Genomic DNA, 20,388 nt, shown 5'->3' with positions numbered 1-20,388 from the left:
TTGGTTGGTGCTTCAAGGGTCTCTGCAAGCTCCTCTGGGCCTTGGTTCACATGTATCTCGTTCTTGGTTTTTTGGTTTTTTGTTGTTGTTTTGAAATGGGGTTCTCTGTGTAGTTTGACTGTCCTGACTTTGTAGACCAGGCTGTCCTCTAACTTTACAGAGATCCACCTGCCTCTGTCTCCCTGAGTGCTGGGATTACAGGCGTGAGCTACTGAGTCTGTCTTCACATGTATCTCTTGACCTCATTTTTACTGTTGTAAATTATCTACATCAGGGTTCTTAGCTTTGACATACAGACTTTTTAGACCAGCTCATTTCTCCATAGGACACTGCTGTTCGTTTTGGGATTGTTAGTAGCAGGCCTAGCCTTTGTCCCCTATATGTCAGGAGTCATCTTCTCTCTTCCCCTGTTACTGCTGTAACCAAAAATGTTCCTTGTTAAGAGAGGGGCAAAATAACTGAAAACCAGTGGTCTCTAACCCAGTTGTTTTCAACCTTCCTAATGCTGTCACCCTTTTATATATGGTTTATGTTGTATTGACCAAAACTATGAAATTATTTCGTTTCTACATCATAACTAATTTTGCTGTTGTTATAACTCACAATACTCCTGATACACAGGATAGCTGATATGTGGCCCTCAAAGGGGTCTTGTTCCACAGGTTGAAATCTGCTACTCCAATGAGGTGTGCTACTTACGTCTAATGCCACTACTAGGAAAGTGGAGGTAGGAACCAAAGTCTCTTCCACAGAAACTTTCAGACCAGGCTGGGCTATATGAGACCCTCTCAAAGCAAACAAAACCACACCACTCTTCTATAGCCGTTTTCATTAATTGCTTGGTACAGAAGGCTGTGTGGTGGTTCTAGTTTGAGTGTTGTATTTACATTCTTACTATGGATCTCAGTCCAGGGTGGCCTTGAAATCAAAGTCGTGCGGAGCCTCCTGAGTTGGGAGGAAAAGTGTGGGCCAGTATACCACCAGGTATAAAGAACACCTTAGGACATCTAGTCTGTAGCCCATATATTCTCAAAAGTTAAACTGTGGTTTGGGGCCAGTTGATTTTAGAATGACTAGGGACAACACATTGAATTTGTTATTTTTTGTCTTAATTTAAACGTCTACTTGCACACAACTTAATTTTGGTGCTGTACTGGGGATTGAAGCTAAGATCGTACATCCCTTAGGCAAGCAGTCTGTATCCCTAGCCTGCTTAGTATTGTCTATTTTGAGGCAGCATCTTTAAGTGGTCTTGAATTCACTCTGTAGCTAGGCAGGCTTGTGACTCCAGGCTTTCCTTTTTTGTTTTTTTGTTTAGTTTGCCATGTGACTTGCCCTATAAATATAAAACACACACTTCATGCATTTTTCTTTTCTTTTTTCTTTCTATCTTCTGTAAAGTACATATCCGTTGTCTTTTTTTTTCTTTTTTTAGTTATTTTTTATTTTATTTGCATTGGTGTGGGATCCCTCCTTGAACTGTTACAGAGAGTTGTGAGCTGCCATGTGGGTGCTGGGAATTGAACCCGAGCACTCTGGAAGACTAGCTGGTGCTCTTAACCACTGAACCATCTCTTCAGCCCCCATAAGTTGTCTTTTTAAGACAGGCTCTCTCTTTGTAGCCTTGGCTGTCCTGGTACTTTCCATATAAACCATGCTGGGCTTGAACTCAAGAGAGTTAGATTCACCTCCCTCTGGAGTGTTGGGATTATAGGCCTGTGCCGCCAAGTTCTGCTTTTGATTAGTGAAATTACTAAATTCCAAGTAATTTGATTTTAGACATTTTTTATTATTCATGCATATGAGTATTTTGCCTGCATGTATATTTATGTATCACATGGGCAAACCCACGGAGACTGGAAGATGATGTTGGACCCTTTGGAACTAGAATTAAGATTGGATGTGAGTGCTGGGAATCAAATTCCAGGTCCTCTTGCAGAGTAGCCAATGCTCTTAACAGCTGAACCAATACTCTAGCCCTTTAAACATTATAAAGAATAATATACCATAAATATCAGGGCTGGATAGAAGGCCCAGGAGTTAAATGCACTTGCTGCTCTTGCATAGGACCTGAGTTTGGTTCTCAGCACCCACATGCTGTTCATAACTATCAGTAACTCCATATTCTGGGATCTGACTCAGACCCACTTCTAATCTCTATGGGCACAGGTGTTTGTAGTATACAAACATGCATGCAGGCAAAATTTCATACATATAAAATAAAAATATATTGTAAAAAATTTACAAATTCCTAAAAGTATATAAGCCTAAAGATTGTTTATACTTTTGTGTATTAAAAAAGTATTGTAGGAGTTCCCTGTAAGTTGACCTAGTCTTAATTCACCCTTTAAGATTGCTGTGATAGATAGCACAATAATTTTTGAAGCTTGTCATTTTTAATAAATGATTTGTTTTGTTTTGTTTTGTTTTTGAGATAGGGTTTCTCTGTGTAGTCTTGCTGTCTTGGGTTTGCTTTGTAGACCAGGCTGGCCTCGAACTGACAGAGCTCCAACCTGCCTCTGCCTTCCAGAGTGCTGGGACAAAATTCGTTTTTAAATAGAGAAAGTTAATTGACCAATAAATGAAATTGAGATGACTAGCCACTAAGAGGAGCAGCTCACTTGTTTTTACTTTCAGTCCAGTTGGATCAAATGTCAAATGCAAGATACTGTATGTATAACCAAGCTCCTGAGATAGTCTTTGGAGATAATTACACAAAGTATACATGTTTTAGTAAATTTAAAATGAGAAGATCATTCTGTGTATAATCACCATAAATAGTCTGTCAGACTGGAATGTAACTCAGTGGTAGAATGTTTAGTGTGGCTTAGGAACTGGGTTTTGATTCCCAGCACCTCAAAAAAAAAAAAAATTAGGTAAATACTGGTCCATCAATTAACATCAGTGTTTTTAATACCTTTGTTTTAAAAAAAGGAATAGCATTTATTTACAAAACAACCTAGGAGCCAGTTTTTAGGGCCTCTTTGCTTAAATCACTTGTTTTTTGTTTTGTTTTGTTTTGTTTCTGTTTAGATGAACTGTGTGTGGAAGCACTTTGTCGAATGGAACAAACCAATTCCTCCTTTCAGGTTTTTGACAAATACCCAGGGATCTATTTGTTTTTGGTTCATCCCAATGAAATGGTGAGTATGAATGGTAGGCAGTGTTAGTATTGGCTTTACATTGTACATATTAGGTAACTTAAATATGTAGTCTTAGTGTGTATTTTGTTTCAAATATTGTTTAAAATTTTCACTCTGTTTAACTAGGATGCTATGTGGTTGTGTTTTGAACTTAAGCAAGGGAGTACTTGATGATACTTGAGTTTAAAAGACAAAAAGGGAAGTGGTTTGATGGTTCTAGTCAGGGTTTCTGTTGCTGTGATAAAGCACTGATCAAAAGCAACTTTGGAAGGAAAGGGTTTATTTCATCTTATACTCCACATCACATTCCATCAAAGAAAGTCAGCAGGAACTCAGGAGAGGAATCTGGCAGCAGGAACTGAAGCAGAGACCACAGATTAATCCTGCTTATTGGCTTGCTCAGCCTACTTTTTTGTTCAACCCAGGACCATCTGGCCAAGGGAGAAGAGATATTATCCACAGTGGGCTGGGCCCGCCCATGTCAATCATTAAGACAGTATCCAGCCTTACAGAGGCATTTTTTTTCAATTAAGTTTCCTTCTTTCCAGATATGTCTAGGTTTGTGTTAAGTTTACAAAATGAACCCAGCATATTGTCAAACTGAACTAATGAAAGAAAGATTCTTGCTTTTGGGTTGCTGAAACGTGGAAATGTCATTTAAAATGTTAATTTTGCTAATAAGTGAGATTGAAGGAGGAGGAATTGTGGGGGATTGAATGGAACAAGAAAAGTTCCTAGATGCTAGAGATGAAGAAAGACATAAAGTTCAGAGAGTAGATGAGAACAGATGCAGAGAGCATCCCTAAGCATGGACATAGCCTACCAGGAAGTGAGGCAGCCTGCACACATAGGCGGTTCCATACACACTGGAAGTTCGAATGGAGTAAGTAGTTTAAGGCAGTTTTTGAGAAAGGCTGTTTTGCCAAAATATGGTGAGAAAAAGACATTTTGTTCTTAAACCTCCAGTAAGAAAAGAACATACTGTGGGGTGTAGTAGTGCATGCCTTTAGTCCCAGCACTGGAAAGGCAGATGCTGGTATATCTGAGTTCAAGTCCAACCTAGTCTACAGAGTTCCAGCATAGTCAGAGCTACATAGACCTTTGTCAGGAAAAACAAATCAAATAAAAAAAAAAGGAGCATGCATGTTGATAGACTGTCAGTCAAGATGATGATGAATCTGTTTGCTCTTGTCTAAAATAAATGATAGGAAAAGTCCCCAAAGAGGAAGTCAGGTCATCAGACTAGGTGTTTCTCTGGACCAGCAATGGAAGAGAAGTATAGAGTAATAAGTGTTAGAATCCTATAGACCATGAGGAATTTATTATGCATGGTAATAGGAATTAGAAATATACTCAAGACACCAGAGTGTCTGTGAAAGAAAACTGACAAGAATACGAGTTAATTACTCCTGGGATTTTTGGTTGGTTGGTTGGTGTTTTTGTTGTGTAGACCAGGCTGGCCTTGAACTCAGATATTTGCCTGCCCTGAAGACCTCCCTATAGGCTCTGTTGTTTAAAGGTTCTTTCCTGATAGTGTTGAAGACTAAAAGTTTTTTGTTTGTATTCTGTTGTTGTTGAAATGGGGTATTGGACCCAAGGCCTAAGGCACAATAGGCAAGGCACCATCACTGAACCCATAAACTAAGCTTATTAGCACCTGGGCCTTTGGAGGACATTTCAGGTCCCAAACACAAGTATCATCACAGCCATGTCTGGGGCCATATACTTGCAGGTTTGATGACTGAGATGATAGAACTTTTTGTGTGACCAAAGACATTTTGAGCTACTGATGCTAATCCTGGCTGTGTAGTTAGACTGAATACTGCTGGAGACAGTTCCAAATGTGTAGTTTTAAAAAGGTGTAGATGAGCTGGATGGTGGTAGCACAAGCCTTTAATCCCAGCAATCAGGAGGCAGAGGCAGGCACATCTTTATGAGTTTGAGACCAACCTGGTCTACAGAGCCAGTTCTAGGACAGCTAGAGCTGTTAAACAGAAACCCTGTCTCAAAAAAGGGGGGGGGGTACATAGCTGGAAAGGGACTGGTTATAGTTGAGGAGAACACAGAATCCCATGTGGCATGAACCAGCTTTGTTGGCTTTTCTGATAAGATCAATTTTGAAGGACCCTGGGCTGATAAAAGTCTATTGAATGGTGTATACGAAAGGGCAAGATTCATTTTTGCTGTCTGGTTGTAGATCAGAATGAAAAGGAATATGGTTTTGTTTTCAGTTGTGTATGTTACTGTGAGTAAGCACTGCCTGCTCACATTCCTGAATTCAGTGTTCTGTTGAAAGGTAGAAAGCAGTAAGATCAGGGCATTACAGAGCCCTGGTGCTTAAGACACTGAGATAGGTATCCAGGGACCAGCTAAGCACTTACTTTAACACTTATTTAAGGATGGTAGTATTAAAATAGAAGTCTAAGAAAGATAAAAATAAAACAAGAAAATAGTGGAGACAATTTTACTGGAACTTAAAATAAGACCACAGAGAGCCTCTGAGGATTTCAGAAGGGGAGAGAAGGGAAACTCCAAACCTGTTCTAAATAGTGAAAGAGTATCAAAGACAAATTTGAGAAAATTCTCAAAAAAGAGCATAAAATACAAAGATACACGAATGAGATGGATAGCAGATTTTTAGAAGTCATAATTAGATAAAAGAAGATATAAAGGACAATTATTTGTCTTAAAGTCACTGAAGCAGAAATGCCAGAAACAAACAGAACTATAAGAAAAATGCTTTTTACATGGATGAAAGAATTCAAGGTTGTTTTTACAGGGATTTTAGGGGAAGGGCTTAAAATACAAAATTGTATATCCAGCCAAACTCCCCAAATATTAAGATATAATGTCTTGTTCATATCATACAGTGACTTTTACTAAATAGTACATAGGAGAGTATGAGATAATGCAGAAACATATGTAGTTGGCTGATTATTGTTAATGTGGATGTAAGAAGCCCTTTTATAAAAATAAAACCAAAAATCTGAGTTTAGGTTGGGCATGTGATTTATTCCAGTTATCCCAGTGCTTAAGAGGCTAAAGGAGGAAGATTTCATAGGTTTGAGACCAGCCTGATTTACATAGTGAGTTCTAGGCTTCCTGAGTTAGAGCAAAATCTTGTCTCAAGGAAGAAAGTGGAGAAAAAGCCAAGTTTAAAGAAAGTGAATGTCAGTGCCTTGATTTAAGTAATCCCGGCATGTTGAAAAGAAGACATGCTGGAAAGGAATTTGCAGATAGTGGGAATGACCAAGATCTATTATATAAATTACTAAATTTTAAATAATAAAAAAATATTAAAGAGATAAAAATCCATGTATAAAAACAGGTTTGAACAAGTAAGTGTAACACAAACCAGCTAAATTTATCAGCTGAAGTCAGGATTGGCTTATCGAAGACTTAAGTCATTTTTCCTAATAGACATACCTAAAATGTAAGGGAGGCCAGGCATGGTGGCATGCGCCTTTAATCCTAGCACTCAGGGAGGCAGAGGCAGGCAGATCTTACTAAGTAGTTACTGTCTATAAAGAGTCCAGGACAGCCAAGGCTACACAGAGAAATCCTGTCTTGAAAAACCCAAAGGAACACAAGATTGATGGAATGAATGGAAAAAGAATTACAAAATATTTAATATATAATAATATTAAATGAGATAGATTATTAACATAGGACAGGTTCCTACAAGTGTTTAAATGAATGAAAATGATTGTTTCATAAATGATTTAGTCTGAATCAGGATAAAATAAGATCCATACATTGCAGGAATATTCCTTTGATGTCTTCTAAAATCTGTATTGTATATTATTATGTTGCTCAGTGTAGATCATTGTTCATTTCATGAATAAACGTACAATCTTATTTTTAATGCAATTTTTTAGGTTCGGCGATGGGCTATTCTGACAGCAAGGAACCTGGGGAAGGTGGACAGAGATGATTATTATGACTTACAGGAAGTTTTAACTTGCCTTTTTAAAGTCATTGAGTTGGGGCTTTTGGAAAGTCCAGACATTTACACATCTTCTGTGCTTGAAAAAGGCAAACTGATCCTTTTGCCTGCACACATGTATGATACTACCAACTACAAAAACTATTGGCTAGGTGAGTATCATTTCTACATGAGCTTCCCTAGTGTTCTGAGCACAGGGATATTTCCTTATTACAGGATTCTTGTTTGCTTGCTAAATTAGCTTAACTATTTTATATCTTACTAAGTAGTTACTGTAGATGGCCTTCCAAACAGGTACATTTTCAAACATTGGCACATTGGCAAGTGAGTCTTTTGTTTGAAGTAGAAGTGTCTATGTTTGCAAGTCACTGTTTGATTAATTCCAGTCCTTTAAAGTTATATGTCATAGTTGGTAGCAGTTTTCTTCTTAGTGGTTTATGAAGTATACACAACATGTGTAGATGTTTGTGGTGTCTTAGATTTTGTGAAGTACAAGTTGTGTGGTAGTCATCTTAGAAATCACCTTCTACTACGGACAGCACTGCCTACGTGTTTTACACTAGAAAAAGTGTCAAGTTCTATTGTTAGGGTGTGCTGTGTGAAGTACCTCAGACTAAATAGATATCGGGAGCTGGATTTTGTTGTATTTTGACTTCCTGCCCTGCTTTCTTTATGCCAGCTAAGAAAACATTTAGTGTAGTGTTAACTTCCTCTAGTAAACTGAAGCAATCTTACAGGTATTTGCATGTTGCTGACTATTCTTGAGGAACAAGCCATGGATTCACTCTTACTGGGCTCAGATAAACAAAATGATTTTATGCAATCAATTCTTCACACCATGGAGAAGCAATCAGATGGTAATATACTTTACTTGTTAAATACTTTTGAATACTATGATAGCATACTTTTAAAAATGTTGGTGTTGCCCGATGGTAAAGGTACACACCTTTAATCCCAGCAAAGCCAGGTGGTATCTCTGAGTTCAAGGTCAGTCAGGGATACACAGTAGCGTGTCACTTAACAGTGGGAAGAGCCTTTCCAATTTAGAGTCTGTCTTTGCTTGCTGCTTCATTGATCTCTGGTTCTCTAGGGTGGCACTGTCCAACATAATAACCAACCACCAGACATACTGAGGTACTGAGAATCAATTGAAATGTAAAAATCTAGTTTTTCATTCCCATTAGCCTTATTTTCAAGGCTCAGTGGTACTAGATAGTATAGACCCACAGCATTTTCATCATGTCAGTCTGCTCGCTCTAGATGGCTGGAAAATGAAGCCAGGAACTTGTAATTCAGGAAGACCATGAACTTGAAGCCAACTCGAATTACACAGTGAGACTCTGTCTCAAAAAATAACTAGCACCCTCCCCCCCACACACACACATACACAAAAAGGAGGACATGAAGCCTGTAATATATAGTGTGTTAATATTAGGCCCCAGCCTTTCCTGATGGTTGTGCAAAGCTGATCATAGGGGACCTGAAAAAGGAATGTGTCGGTAAGGAGAAAGCATGTCAGAACGTATGAAAATACACTCACTGGCTTCTGGAAAGTTGACTGGTGAAAAAAACTAATCTGTTTATATCTAATTTAATTGAGATTCTAGAAGAAATAGCACTATTTTCTTTCCGATAGCATACATTTTCCTGCTAGATTATGCTACTAATAATAGACTTGACAGCACATACTGAATACATTGTTCGTACATTTCTTCATTTGTGTCTGCACACAGTCTTCAGGTGTAAGTCAATGCTTAACATAGTTGTTCTCACATGACTTTTCTTATTTGAGATCTTACTATAAACATAAAGCACCGTCAGAGGTTGTGAAGGCTACAAAATACATAAGGAAGTCTACACAAGGGATGAGATAAGCAGTTTGGGTTGGGGATGGTAGGCCCTGGGTTCTGTACCAGCACTTAAGAACAAATACCAAGCAGAGTTAGCAAGGTCTGTGAGAATTTTAAAGCTGAAGTTGAAAGGCACCTAAACACTTGAGTAATTGAGCAAGCTGTCGCACTGGCCTCCACAGAGTACTCTGGGAATTAAACAGCTGCAAACATTGACACAGCATGGAATCTATAAGGCTGGTTAGGAATTTGATAGGCAGTGCTGATGGGGAAAGGCATTCTGGTATTACCCACAAACAGCTGTTCATTTTTGTTTTTGCTACAAACAGTGATTATGGGCATATGAAAAATAAAGCTTAGAAATAACAAAATCTTGAGTTCTTGACTAAGAACTGTGATGTTGAATCATAGAAGCTATTTAACCAGGATCAGTACCTGGGGAGAAGGCAGGAGTGGACACTTCATGAATAGCAGGAATTCCTACATGTCCATGAAAAGTGTACAGCAAAGATAAGAAATAGAAAGGGTGTGAGGAATTTTACTCTTGCTCAAGAGTTTTAGTCCTCAGCATGACGCTATATATTAAGCAAAATTAAGGATCTTGCTGAAGCAGAAAATTTTATGCCCTGGGCCTTATTTAGATCCGTAAATACCATTTCTTATTCTTTTACTCTTTTTAAACACTGTGGAAAGAGGGAAGGAGGAAGGAAGGGACGGAGGACCCTTTCGAAAGTCTGTTCTCTTCAACATTCAGGATCTGGAGATTAGAATCAGGCTTCTGAGCTTGGCAGCCAGTCCCTTTAAAGCTACTGAGCCATTGTATTAACTAGCCTGCACACTTCTTTTTCCTGTTAACTTACCATTTAGAGTTGGGGCATAAATTTGTGTGAGGGCTTAAGTGGATTAGGAAAGATTGTTTTAAGCATAGCAAAATGGTGATGAGGTTGCATTTACTTACTAATCATTACAAAGTTTGTTTCCTGTTATTATTTATTTTTGCAAAGAGATTATAGTTTTAAAACATTTTGGAATTTTGCAAGCTGTGTGGTGCACGCCTTTAATCCCAGTACTTGGAAGGCAAAGGCAGCCTGTTTCTCGAGCCTGGTCTACAGAGAGAGTTCCAGAGCAGCCAAGGCTGAAACAGAGAAGCACTATCTCAAAAAAAAAAACCAAAAAACAGACAAACAAAAAACACTACTCACTTTAAATTAGACATCACTTGAAATTACTTGCTATTTTGCTTTCAGTTTTCACTAAGACTGTCTAATTCTCAATAAATTTTAGAATGTTTTTCTTATTGTTTTATAATTTAGAAATTGTTCATTTTATTTCAGATGACAGCATGGATCCTTTCTGGCCAGCATTACACTGTTTCATGGTGATTCTGGATCGCCTTGGATCTAAGGTGTGGGGTCAACTTATTGACCCTATTGAAGCATTTCAAACCATCATTAACAACGTAAGCTACAACAGAGAGATCCAGAATATACGGAACAGCTCCATAAGGTTGGCCAAATATCAGAATTTTAAAAATAATGTATCATAGCTGATTTACCAAGGAGACTTTTTTCCCCCTCTCTCTTCTCCAACCCCTGTTATTTCAGTAATTTCTATTTATTCTTAATATTTAAGGACCAAGCTAGAACCGGAGCCACATTTTGATGATATGGTGACGTGCAGCCAGATTGTTTATAACTATAATCCTGAAAAGACCAAAAAGGTATATAACATTTTAAAACATGAAATGATACTGTAGAGACAGTGCTCTGTAGAGTGACTGGGTGCTGATTCTGTAATGTGCAGTTAGTCTGAATCCACTGTTCCACAAAGACCCTGTGGTGGGACTGATGCATTTCACGTGGGGAACATGAGCTCTAACCACGGGAATATTTTGGTAGGAGGAGTAATCAAGCCAACTGACAGGAAGGTTGAAGTACGTGAAGGTGTGAATTTTTATTTACTTTAAACAGTTTTATAATCAAATTAATGTTAAATATAACATATAGTAGACCAAAAGAGTAAAGCTGCAAAATATGTTTCTTTTCTACAGTTTGGGTGTTGACACTTACATGATAGCTGTTTATCTGAATGTTGGTTATTTTTTCATTTTAGGATTCAGGGTGGAGATCTGCCATTTGTCCAGATTACTGTCCTAACATGTATGAAGAAATGGAAACATTAGCCAGTGTGCTTCAGTCAGATATTGGTCAAGATATGCGTGTTCATAACAGCACCTTTCTGTGGTTCATACCTTTTGTTCAGTCACTCATGGATCTTAAGGATTTGGGTGTGGCTTACATAGTAGAAGTTATTCATCATCTATATTCTGAGGTCAGAGATGTCCTCAACCAGACAGATGCTGTGTGTGACAAAGTCACTGAATTTTTTATTCTGATTTTAATATCTGTGATTGAACTGCATAGAAATAAAAAGTGTTTGCATCTGCTGTGGGTGAGTTCTCAACAGTGGGTAGAAGCTGTTGTGAAGTGTGCCAAGCTTCCTACCACTGCATTTGCACGGAGTTGTGAGAAGTCACCTGGAAGTACCCCTAAAGGAGCAGCAATAATGTTGTCATTGGGATTGCACTCAGTGCAGTCTAACTCTGTCCAGCTTGCTTGTGTACAGCTGATTAGGGGTCTCCTCAAAGAAGGTTATCAGCTTGGTCAGCAAACACTTTGTAAGCGGTTCTGGGATAAACTTAACTTATTCCTTCGAGGAAATTTATCCCTGGGTTGGCAGTTGACTGCTCAAGAAACCCTAGAGTTACAAACATGTTTGAAACAAATAATTAGAAACATAAAAATCAAAATGCCCCAGTATGGTGCTTTTGGGGATCTGACTTTTACATGTAAAAGTCCTCCATCTTTTAAAGAAGAAAATGAACAAATAGACATTAAGTCTAAAAAAGACAATTATTGTCTGGAAAACTGCAGCCCAACATCTAAAGAACCAATTAAAGCTGACAGCAATCAAGTATTGAGTAAAGCAGTTATAACAGAAGTGGAGAACTTGGCCAAAGAACATTATATTGATTTGAATGAAGAAGAGCATCTTTCAACTGAGTTGTGCTTGAAGCAGAAGAATGAGGCTCTTTTTTCTGAAAGTGCTCAACAGCAAGTTAAAATAAGCCCAGAGGAGTCTGGGAAAGAAAACTCTTCATACAAGCCACAGAATAGTACTTCAAGAAATGGTCCAGAATTGGGTTCTGATAGAGGAGTAATAATGTCAACACATTCACTGACTGATTCTAGCACTGATTCTCTGGAAAAGGTATCTACATCAAATGAAGATGTCTTGTTGAAGGACGGCACTGTGGGTAAAACCTCAAAACCAAAATCTAAAGCACAGAAAGATGAAATTTGTGCAAAATTATCACATGTCATAAAGAAGCAGCACAGGAAAAGTACTTTGGTCAATAACAACATCAATCTAGAGGAAAATACAGCTATCTCTGATCTTGAGAACTTCTGTTCAGGAAAAGATAGAAGTACTCTAAAAGAAGATGATGCTATCACACATGGTGTGTCCTTAGACTCTGCTCTGGATGATGAACATGGACAGCAAAAATCTCAAAACAGTCTACTGCTAAAAAAGAAGCAGATAAAAAGTGAGGAGTTGGATAATACTTCTTCTGATGAAAACAAGTGTCAAAGGCAGAAAGGTCATGCTGCTGTTCCATGTGAGGGTCCTATACAGGTAGTAGTAGAATCGAGAGATGTAGTTGAATTAAGACACAAGGAAATGAGGAAGAGTACATCGCTGACTTCTGATTTGGTAAAAGGACAGGTGCCTCCTGGCAGTAGCAAGCCTTCGGTAACAGGTTCTCAAGTAGACCTCTGTAATGTAAATGTAGCTCAAACTACTGTTATTCAGTTTCCATCAGGTTCAAGTAAACAGAGTTCATCCGAGCTACCAAAAAAAGATGATAAAACATGTTTGACAGCTAATGGAAACACTGCTGACTCTTGCCGTGGACAAATTATTGTTATTTCAGATTCTGATGAAGATGATGAAAGAAGTGGTGGCACTGAGAAAAACATCAAACAGAGCAGCAAAGTAGGCATGGAGAAAGACTGTCCAGAGCAGCAAGGTTCAGTAGTTAATACCAGTGTTGAAAAGCTTGTAAAGGAAGAAGGACCACAGTGCCCTGAAGAAATTGAGGACTCTGAATCTCAGGTTTTTGAGTTTGAAAGTTTATCTGAAGTGTTTTCAGTTTGGCAAGATCATAAGATAGACAGCAAGAGCACCCTTCAAGAGGAAGGGAAAGGCTGTATAACCCATGTAGCTGATAGTACAAACAGTACCTTGGGTTGTGGTGCTGACTCTGTGTGTGAAGAGGTTAGACACCAAGCAGAGGATGTTAAAGAGCATACAGAACCACATAGTAGTGTTTCTGCTGAGGAATTTTGTAAAACTGGAGTAAAAAAATCTAAGAGAAAGCGATGTGACAGAGTTACAGCTGAAGATCCTCAGAGGCCTTCCTCTTCTGTTAGAACTGAGCAGTTGGCTGATGACAGAGATATTACTGGAAGTGATTTTAAAAATACAGACACGGGGACATCAGCTCCCAGTTCAAGTGTTGAGAGAGACTCTACAACACAGAAAAAGTCTACAAAGCCCCATACTCACTCAAAACCTGTTAGGAAAGTTCCAGCTTCTAAGGCTACTAAGAAAACACTTCCAGACACCAAAAGAGGACAGAATAAGAGTTCATGTTACATAAGTTGTAGAACTTCTCCTGCTATTGTGCCACCAAAGAAATTTCGCCAGTGTCCAGAGCCGACTTCAACAGTTGAAAAACTTGGCCTGAAAAAAGCTCCTCGGAAGGCTTTTGAGTTGTCCCAGAGGTCTTTGGAGTGTATTGTCCAATTACGTGACCATGGTAAAACTGTTGGAGTAGTCAATGCCCCCAAAAAGACTAAATTAATTTCTCCTCAGACTCTTTCCATCAAAAATAATAAGCTTCTGACAAGTCAGGATCTTCAGTTTCAAAGGCTTGTGAGATCCAGATCGCATCAAAAACGAGACCTGGATTACAAAAATACTGATACTTTAAGAGCAGTGCCAAACACAGTGCAGGTTTCGGATGGACTTGAACCAGACGCTGATGGGCCAGATAATCCTAGAGGAAGTGAGCCACTTTTCAACAGTAATGAAAAAAAATTAGCAAAATTCATGCCTGTGAAACCAGAAGAGGCAAAAGCCATTTTTGATCATCAGGTAACTGATATAACTTCACTTGTGAACCAGTGCGAATCTAGAGTGTTAAGTGGAGGAGTGCCAACAGATGTAATGATGGTCTCTGCTTCAGAGGATCCTGTAGGAGGAGATGCCTCCACAGTGCAAGTTGAGGAGGAGGCAGCTGTGGAAGCTGGAGAGCCAGAATCAAGTAGTGATACAGATGATGACAATTTATTCCTAACACAACATGATCCTCAAGATATGGATCTGTGCTCACAGTTGGAAGATGATAAACCCATTATAGTGGCTCATAAAAAAGATGGAGTTCAGAGAGAAGATTCTGTAAGTCGGCCTCAGTTGGAGTCTTTAAGTGTCACAAAGTGTAAGTACAAAGACTGTGTTGAAACCACGAAAACCCAGGGTAAATACTGCCCAATACACTGTGATGCTAAAGCAGCAGATGATGATGTGTTTCGTAAACCTGGCTTGCCTCTTTCTGTGGCCAGGCCTTCGAGACCTACTACTACGAAGATATTTAGCTCAAGCAGTGCTTCACGAACTGCCAATCTTTCCAAGACTTTGGAAAGTACTACATTTCAGTCAGCACTAAAAAAGTCAGGTGGGCCACAGCCAAATTTGAAGGTGACACCACCGCTTTCTGTGGTGTCTCAGAAGCCAGTGGCTGCAGTGAAAAGTTTATGCAATATTTTTCATTTTCAGACTCCAAGCAGTTCCAACAAGCAGAATTACAAGCCTACACTTAATGAGAACAAGCCTATGTCAGCTTCTTCTCCACTGAATATTCTCTTGCCATCACAGTCTATCTTTGACACCTTCATTAAAGAGGTCTTAAAATGGAAATACCAGATGTTTTTGAACTTTGATAAATGTGGTGCCCCACCAAGTCTCTGTCAGTCTATCTCAAGACCCGTGCCTGTTCGATTTCAAGATTGTGTGGAATATTTCAATGTTTTTCTCCCTTTAATTATATTGAATGCTTTTGAAACAGTAAGTATGCTTTAATTCTTTGCCCCTTCTGTAGATAAAGATCAGAGAAATGGTTATGAGCATATAGCCCCAAAAGCTTCTGCTTGAGTCTCTTCTTCAGTGAGAAGGTATTGGAGGGCTTTGAGTTGGTCAGTATTTAGACCAGAGGGTAGTGATACTAGTTTATTTGTTACACAGCATCCTTAGTTGTTGGGTAGAGAATAGACTATAGAAAGGCCAACAGACTAGTTAGATTGGTTACAGCACCTTGTGGGTAGAATGATGGTGGCTTTGTTTGGGTGGTAGCTGTGGAGATGGGAAGGTTGTAGGGTACATTTTGCAATGTATCACTAACTAGTGGAAACTGAAAAAAAATAACTGATTTGAGGTTTAATCTAGTTAGGTTGTAATGTTTTTATTCTCTCCCAGGAGTGGGTGGAGGAGCCTCTTAATTAAGTACACCTCCTCCCCTCAATTCTGGCTGGAAAGCCCTTTCTGGATGTTTAGCCAAAAATGATACATAGTGTGACTACGGGACTATCTCCACCCCTCCAGTGAGCAATTGCTTAACTTTGTGCAGAAGCAGTTCCACACTAAGAGTCATTGGTGCATGGTTATGAGAGGAACTGAGGGCAGTTGCAGATTTAGCTATTTAAGTCAAAATGTTACTGTAAATAAAATCCTTTTTAAGGTCCCAAAGGTCATTTGTTTTTGAAAAATAAGTATATAACAGCCTTTTTACACCAGCAGTTTCTTTGATAAATTGGGGCCTAGGAGTAATCATTTTTAATTCACCAAAGAACTCAAAAATATTATGGGTTTGGTTTGAGGCTTAGTAGGTGTGACATAGAAGCCAACAGGAAAAGTTCTGTGCACATTCCCAGAGGTTGAGAGAAATGTAGGTCAGATGGTCTCATTTGGAAGTAGGTGCTACCAACAAGCTCTAGCAGCACTTGACCAGCGTCAGGGCCACAGGTGATTGCTGAACATGATAGGTGTCTGTCTCAACTGAGGAATATTTAGTCTTTAGAAATTCAGTACAGCTGTGCGCAGTCGTGCTTGCCTGTAATCCCAGCACTCAGGGAGGCAGAGGCAGGCAGAGCTCTGTGAGTTTGAGGTCAGCCTGGTCTACAGAGTGAGTCCAGGACAACCAAGGCTACACAGAGAAACCCTGTCTCTATAAAAACAAACAAGAAATCAGTTAACAAGTAATGACCAAATGTGGCAGATGGCTGCTGAATTGGACAGGGTAGTTGTGGACAATTTGATAAGCCTCACAAACTGATTTTTAGGTTTTTACTTGGGATTCGGTTCTGCTTTCCCTAAAGCTCATTTGGAGCATTTTCTGTGTGCTTTATTTCTTACTTTGCTTTTTTGCTTTGTGTAGGCAGCCCAGGAATGGCTCAACTCTCCAAATAAAGAGAACTTCTATCAGTTGCATTTACGAAAATTTCCAGCCGACTATAAAAAATACTGGGAGTTTATGAGTAAGTTCATGTGCAATTTGGAATATATGATGTGATAATTGGAAATTTTTACTTTAGCGGAGATGCCGGGGACTGTTCAAGGTAGCCTAGTGGGACAAGCACTTACAGCCCTCAGCAGTGCTACAGACAGGCTGGCAACAGCTAGTGACCACATGAAGATAGCCGTGTAAGTTCACCTTATTTAGCTGTGGTTACGATGAGACATTAAGGCAGAAAGTATCAGTTGAGATAAAAAGAACAAATGCTCAGAAAGTTCAGTTAAACAGGTTCTGTAATTTTAGTGCATATGTACGTGATATATAAAGTACATAGGAACAGATAAAAAATAAACTTTTCATATACACGGTTTTTGTTTTTGTGGTTTTTTTTTTTTTTTTTTTTTTTTTTTTTTTTTTTTTTTTTTTAACCAGGTCTTGCTGTCTTTCCCTGCCTGTCCTGGAATTCAGTAGTAAATCAGGCTGGCCTCAAAAAGATCCGCTTGTGTGGGCCTCCTGAGTGCTGAGATTCAAAGCACACAGTACACCTGACTTTTGTACCATTAAATCAGCAAAGAGTAGCAATAAAAGTAAAATACAGTAGAAATAAGTGACTCTTCTATATCAAAATATAATATAATGTACAGAGATCCTACTACTTTTATGGTAGAACTGGCTTTATAGTTTTGAACTCTTGTGGATTTTGAGTAGGGCAAGTGTGAGTATATTGATATTATTAGGAAATTGCTCTTATGAGAAGATAGGATTTATAGAGTGGTGTAAGGTAATGAAGAACCATGGGCATTTGAGTTAGAAGAATTAACTTCTCACTTAAAATTAACCTTTTTTGTTTGTTTGTTTGTTTGTTTGTTTAAAAAGATGTAAAACGTATAATAGAGTCCACATACAGTTTTCAGCAAGCCTTTTCATGTTAACATCTTATATACAGGGAGCAGTGATGAGAACAGGGATTAGTATTAATGTGATACTGACTATGAGACCTTATTCATATCATGGCAGTGATCACAATAATGTCTTTTGTCCTGGGATCCAGTAGAGTCCAAACATCTGTAGTTGTGCTGCCTTCTCGGTCCCCAGCACTCTTAGAGTAATTAGTTCCTCAGTGTGTCTTTACTGTGTGCTTGTGATGCCTAAAGAGTACTGTGCAGTTTGTTTGGAAAACACCCCTTTGTTTCCTAGGTGCTACCTCACACTTGAGCAGTATGTTTCTATACATAAAGTGAATCTAAAAGAATTCAGGACAGCCAGGACTACATAGTAAGACTATCTCAAATAATAAAGACTAGAATGCACCTTATGGAAACAGTGTATCTGTTACTTCTCAGTGTTCTATTTTGCTTTGTTGTAATTTTCTTAATTTTCACTTGAAAAATTCATACAGTGTATCTTGATCATGTCCATTCTCCCTTTCCTCTCTCCAGCTTCCCAAAGAACACCTATATTACACCCCTCCCCCATTTCATAATTTTCCTTTGTAATTTGTTTGTTTGTTTGTTTCTTCTTCTTGAGAAAGAGTTTCTCTGTAGCCCTGGCTGTCTTGGAATTTGCTCTGTAGCTTAGGCTGGCTTCCAACTCATAGAGATTCTCCTGCCTCTGCCTTCTGAGTGCTGGCATTAAAGGCATGCGTCACCACTGCCCAGGTTGATTGATACAGGGGTGTGTGTGTGTGTGTGTGTGTGTGTATTTTATAGAATCCTGTAATGAATAAACAATTACAATTGGATTTTTAAAAGTGAGTTAAAGTGTTTTTGTGAGCTATCGTGTGGGTGATGGGAATTGAACCCAGATCATCTGGAAGAACAGCAACTTAACACCTGAGCCATCCAGTCCCCTTTTATAATGTTTAGTTACTATTTTATGTTTTTTTTTTTTTTTTCTCTGTGTAGCCCCTGGCTGTCTGGGAACTCTGTAAGCCAGGCTAGCCTCAAACTCAAGAGATCTACCTGAAATTAAAGGGATGCCCCACCAAAACCCAGCTGATGTCTTTTTTTTTTTTTTTTTTTGTAAGCTCAACTGAGCCCAGTTGGTGCTACCTTTCTGTTTCTGGATGTGGGGTCATCCACTGGGCCCTGTGGAATCTTATAAGTGTCCATCCTACTAAAGAAAAAGTGACCCGCCTCCTTAGCTGGTGGTGGACCTGTGGAGCCCCGCTGCTTTCCATGCTGGAGTTTTGAATTGGCTTGATCTTGATCTTGTGCGGGTCATGTGTAGGCAACCACAGCTGCAACCTTAGGATCTGCATCAGTAGTTAAAATTTTTGTTGGTTTATGTCACCCTTTTAATGTGTGTGTGCATGTATGTATGTGTGTGTTCTATCAGGACTTTATACTTCGGAACTTAGCACAAAGGTTTAATTTCTTGTAAGTAGATCTTGAAATTTGTTCAGAGTTGCATAAATGCCAGTTTTTGTTTCATAGTTTACCTAGAGGAATCTGAACTAGCTAAACAGCTCCACCCAAAGGAAAATGATCTGGTGTTTTTGGTTCCTGAGAAACTACATGGAGAAAGAAAAGATATGGACAGGAATGGCATGCAGGATTGCAGTCACTATTACTGTGGTTATGTTCATAAGTTTCGCCGTACTTCAGTCGGTAAGTAAATAGGAGGTGTCAACAAGGTGATATTATTTCCTATACATTGTGCTGTCTTAGCCTTCTATTTTGTTATTTCCAGGTTGGTCACTTGCCATTAGAATTCTTTATTTTCTCACTTAAGATTCCGAGTTTACTGCTTACTCTTTAAAAGCTCTGTTTTTAATTATGTTTAGGTAGGTGTGTGCATGTAAGTGCAGGTGCCTCCTTAGGTCAGATACACCAGTTCCCCTTGGAGCCAGACTTACAGGCAGTTAGGAACTTCCCAGCATGGGTCCTGGGAAACCCAACTCAGGTTCTATGGAAGAGCAGTATGTACTCTTAACCTCTGAGCCATTTTTCCAGCCTCAAGCTTTGTTTTGTTTGATTTTGGAAGGAAGTCTGTTCGAGACAGGGTTTCTCTGTGTAGCCCTGAACTCGATCTGTAGACCAGGCTGGCCTCAAACTCCATGAGTGATCCGACTGCCTCTGCCTCCCTATTGCTGGGATTAAAGGCATGAGCCACCACTGCCTGGCCAAGCTTTGTTTTAATGTCCTCCTCTGATGTATTATTCCATCTGTTATTTTTATATATCACTTTCAAGTCATATGTTTAATAACTTAAGTCACATTCCAACCTTGGTTTTGTGACTAATTACTATTAAGAAGAGCAAACAATTTATTACAAGGCAGCTTAAACATGGAAGTTTATTGTTTCCATCACTTCCACCTATTGCATTGTAGTGATTAGCTTGAACTTAAGAACATCTGCCAAGCAATGTGTCTTGCTGTTCTGCACATTTATAGTATTCTCCAAAGGTGGTCAATGGCTCAGAAATATTAGTTAATGTAGCCAAGGTTGTTGACAACATCAATTTGCAGTCCAGAATTAAAACTTTATTTTAGTGGGGCTTTTCTATGTTTTTGAGTGCATGGGTTCAAGTATTCTGCCTCTGCCTCCCAAGAAGCTGCTTCTACAGTTGTGTGTGTCACTATGCATGGTTCAAACCCTAGTTGTGGTTTACTACAAAGCCCAGGTTCTTTATGTCAGTCTGCCTTTTGAAACACTAGTATTTATGAAGGGAAGTATTCATCCTTATTGCATCATGTCTTCAAAGTAACATTAATCCTCCTGAGACTGCAGCACCACGCTGCATTTTAACCGATGTGCCAAGTTTAGCTTGACTTTCTGTGTACAATATGTGTGGAAGAATTTACAGCTCAATTT

General features: G+C 39.0%; 1 protein-coding gene across 3 annotated transcripts in view; it reads left to right on the top strand.

Annotated features, from left to right (window-relative positions):
* The window catches only part of Setx (senataxin), a 54,724-nt gene that overhangs the window by 8,429 nt on the left and 25,907 nt on the right, over positions 1-20,388 (top strand). For all 3 annotated transcript variants that reach the window (XM_055599946.1, XM_055599945.1, XM_055599944.1), the window contains exons 5-12: positions 3,034-3,143; positions 7,022-7,241; positions 7,827-7,946; positions 10,274-10,445; positions 10,572-10,659; positions 11,052-15,128; positions 16,495-16,594; positions 19,008-19,181. In XM_055599946.1, the coding sequence (XP_055455921.1) occupies positions 3,034-3,143; positions 7,022-7,241; positions 7,827-7,946; positions 10,274-10,445; positions 10,572-10,659; positions 11,052-15,128; positions 16,495-16,594; positions 19,008-19,181 (5,061 nt within the window). The remainder of the gene's footprint in view (positions 1-3,033; positions 3,144-7,021; positions 7,242-7,826; positions 7,947-10,273; positions 10,446-10,571; positions 10,660-11,051; positions 15,129-16,494; positions 16,595-19,007; positions 19,182-20,388) is intronic.

The sequence above is a fragment of the Psammomys obesus genome, unplaced genomic scaffold (genome assembly GCF_907164565.1).
Source record: "Psammomys obesus unplaced genomic scaffold, mPsaObe1.curated_primary_1811, whole genome shotgun sequence".
NCBI classification, from domain to species: domain Eukaryota; kingdom Metazoa; phylum Chordata; class Mammalia; order Rodentia; family Muridae; genus Psammomys; species Psammomys obesus.
Note: the sequence above shows the minus strand (reverse complement) of the source record. Positions and strands in the feature narration are given on the sequence as shown.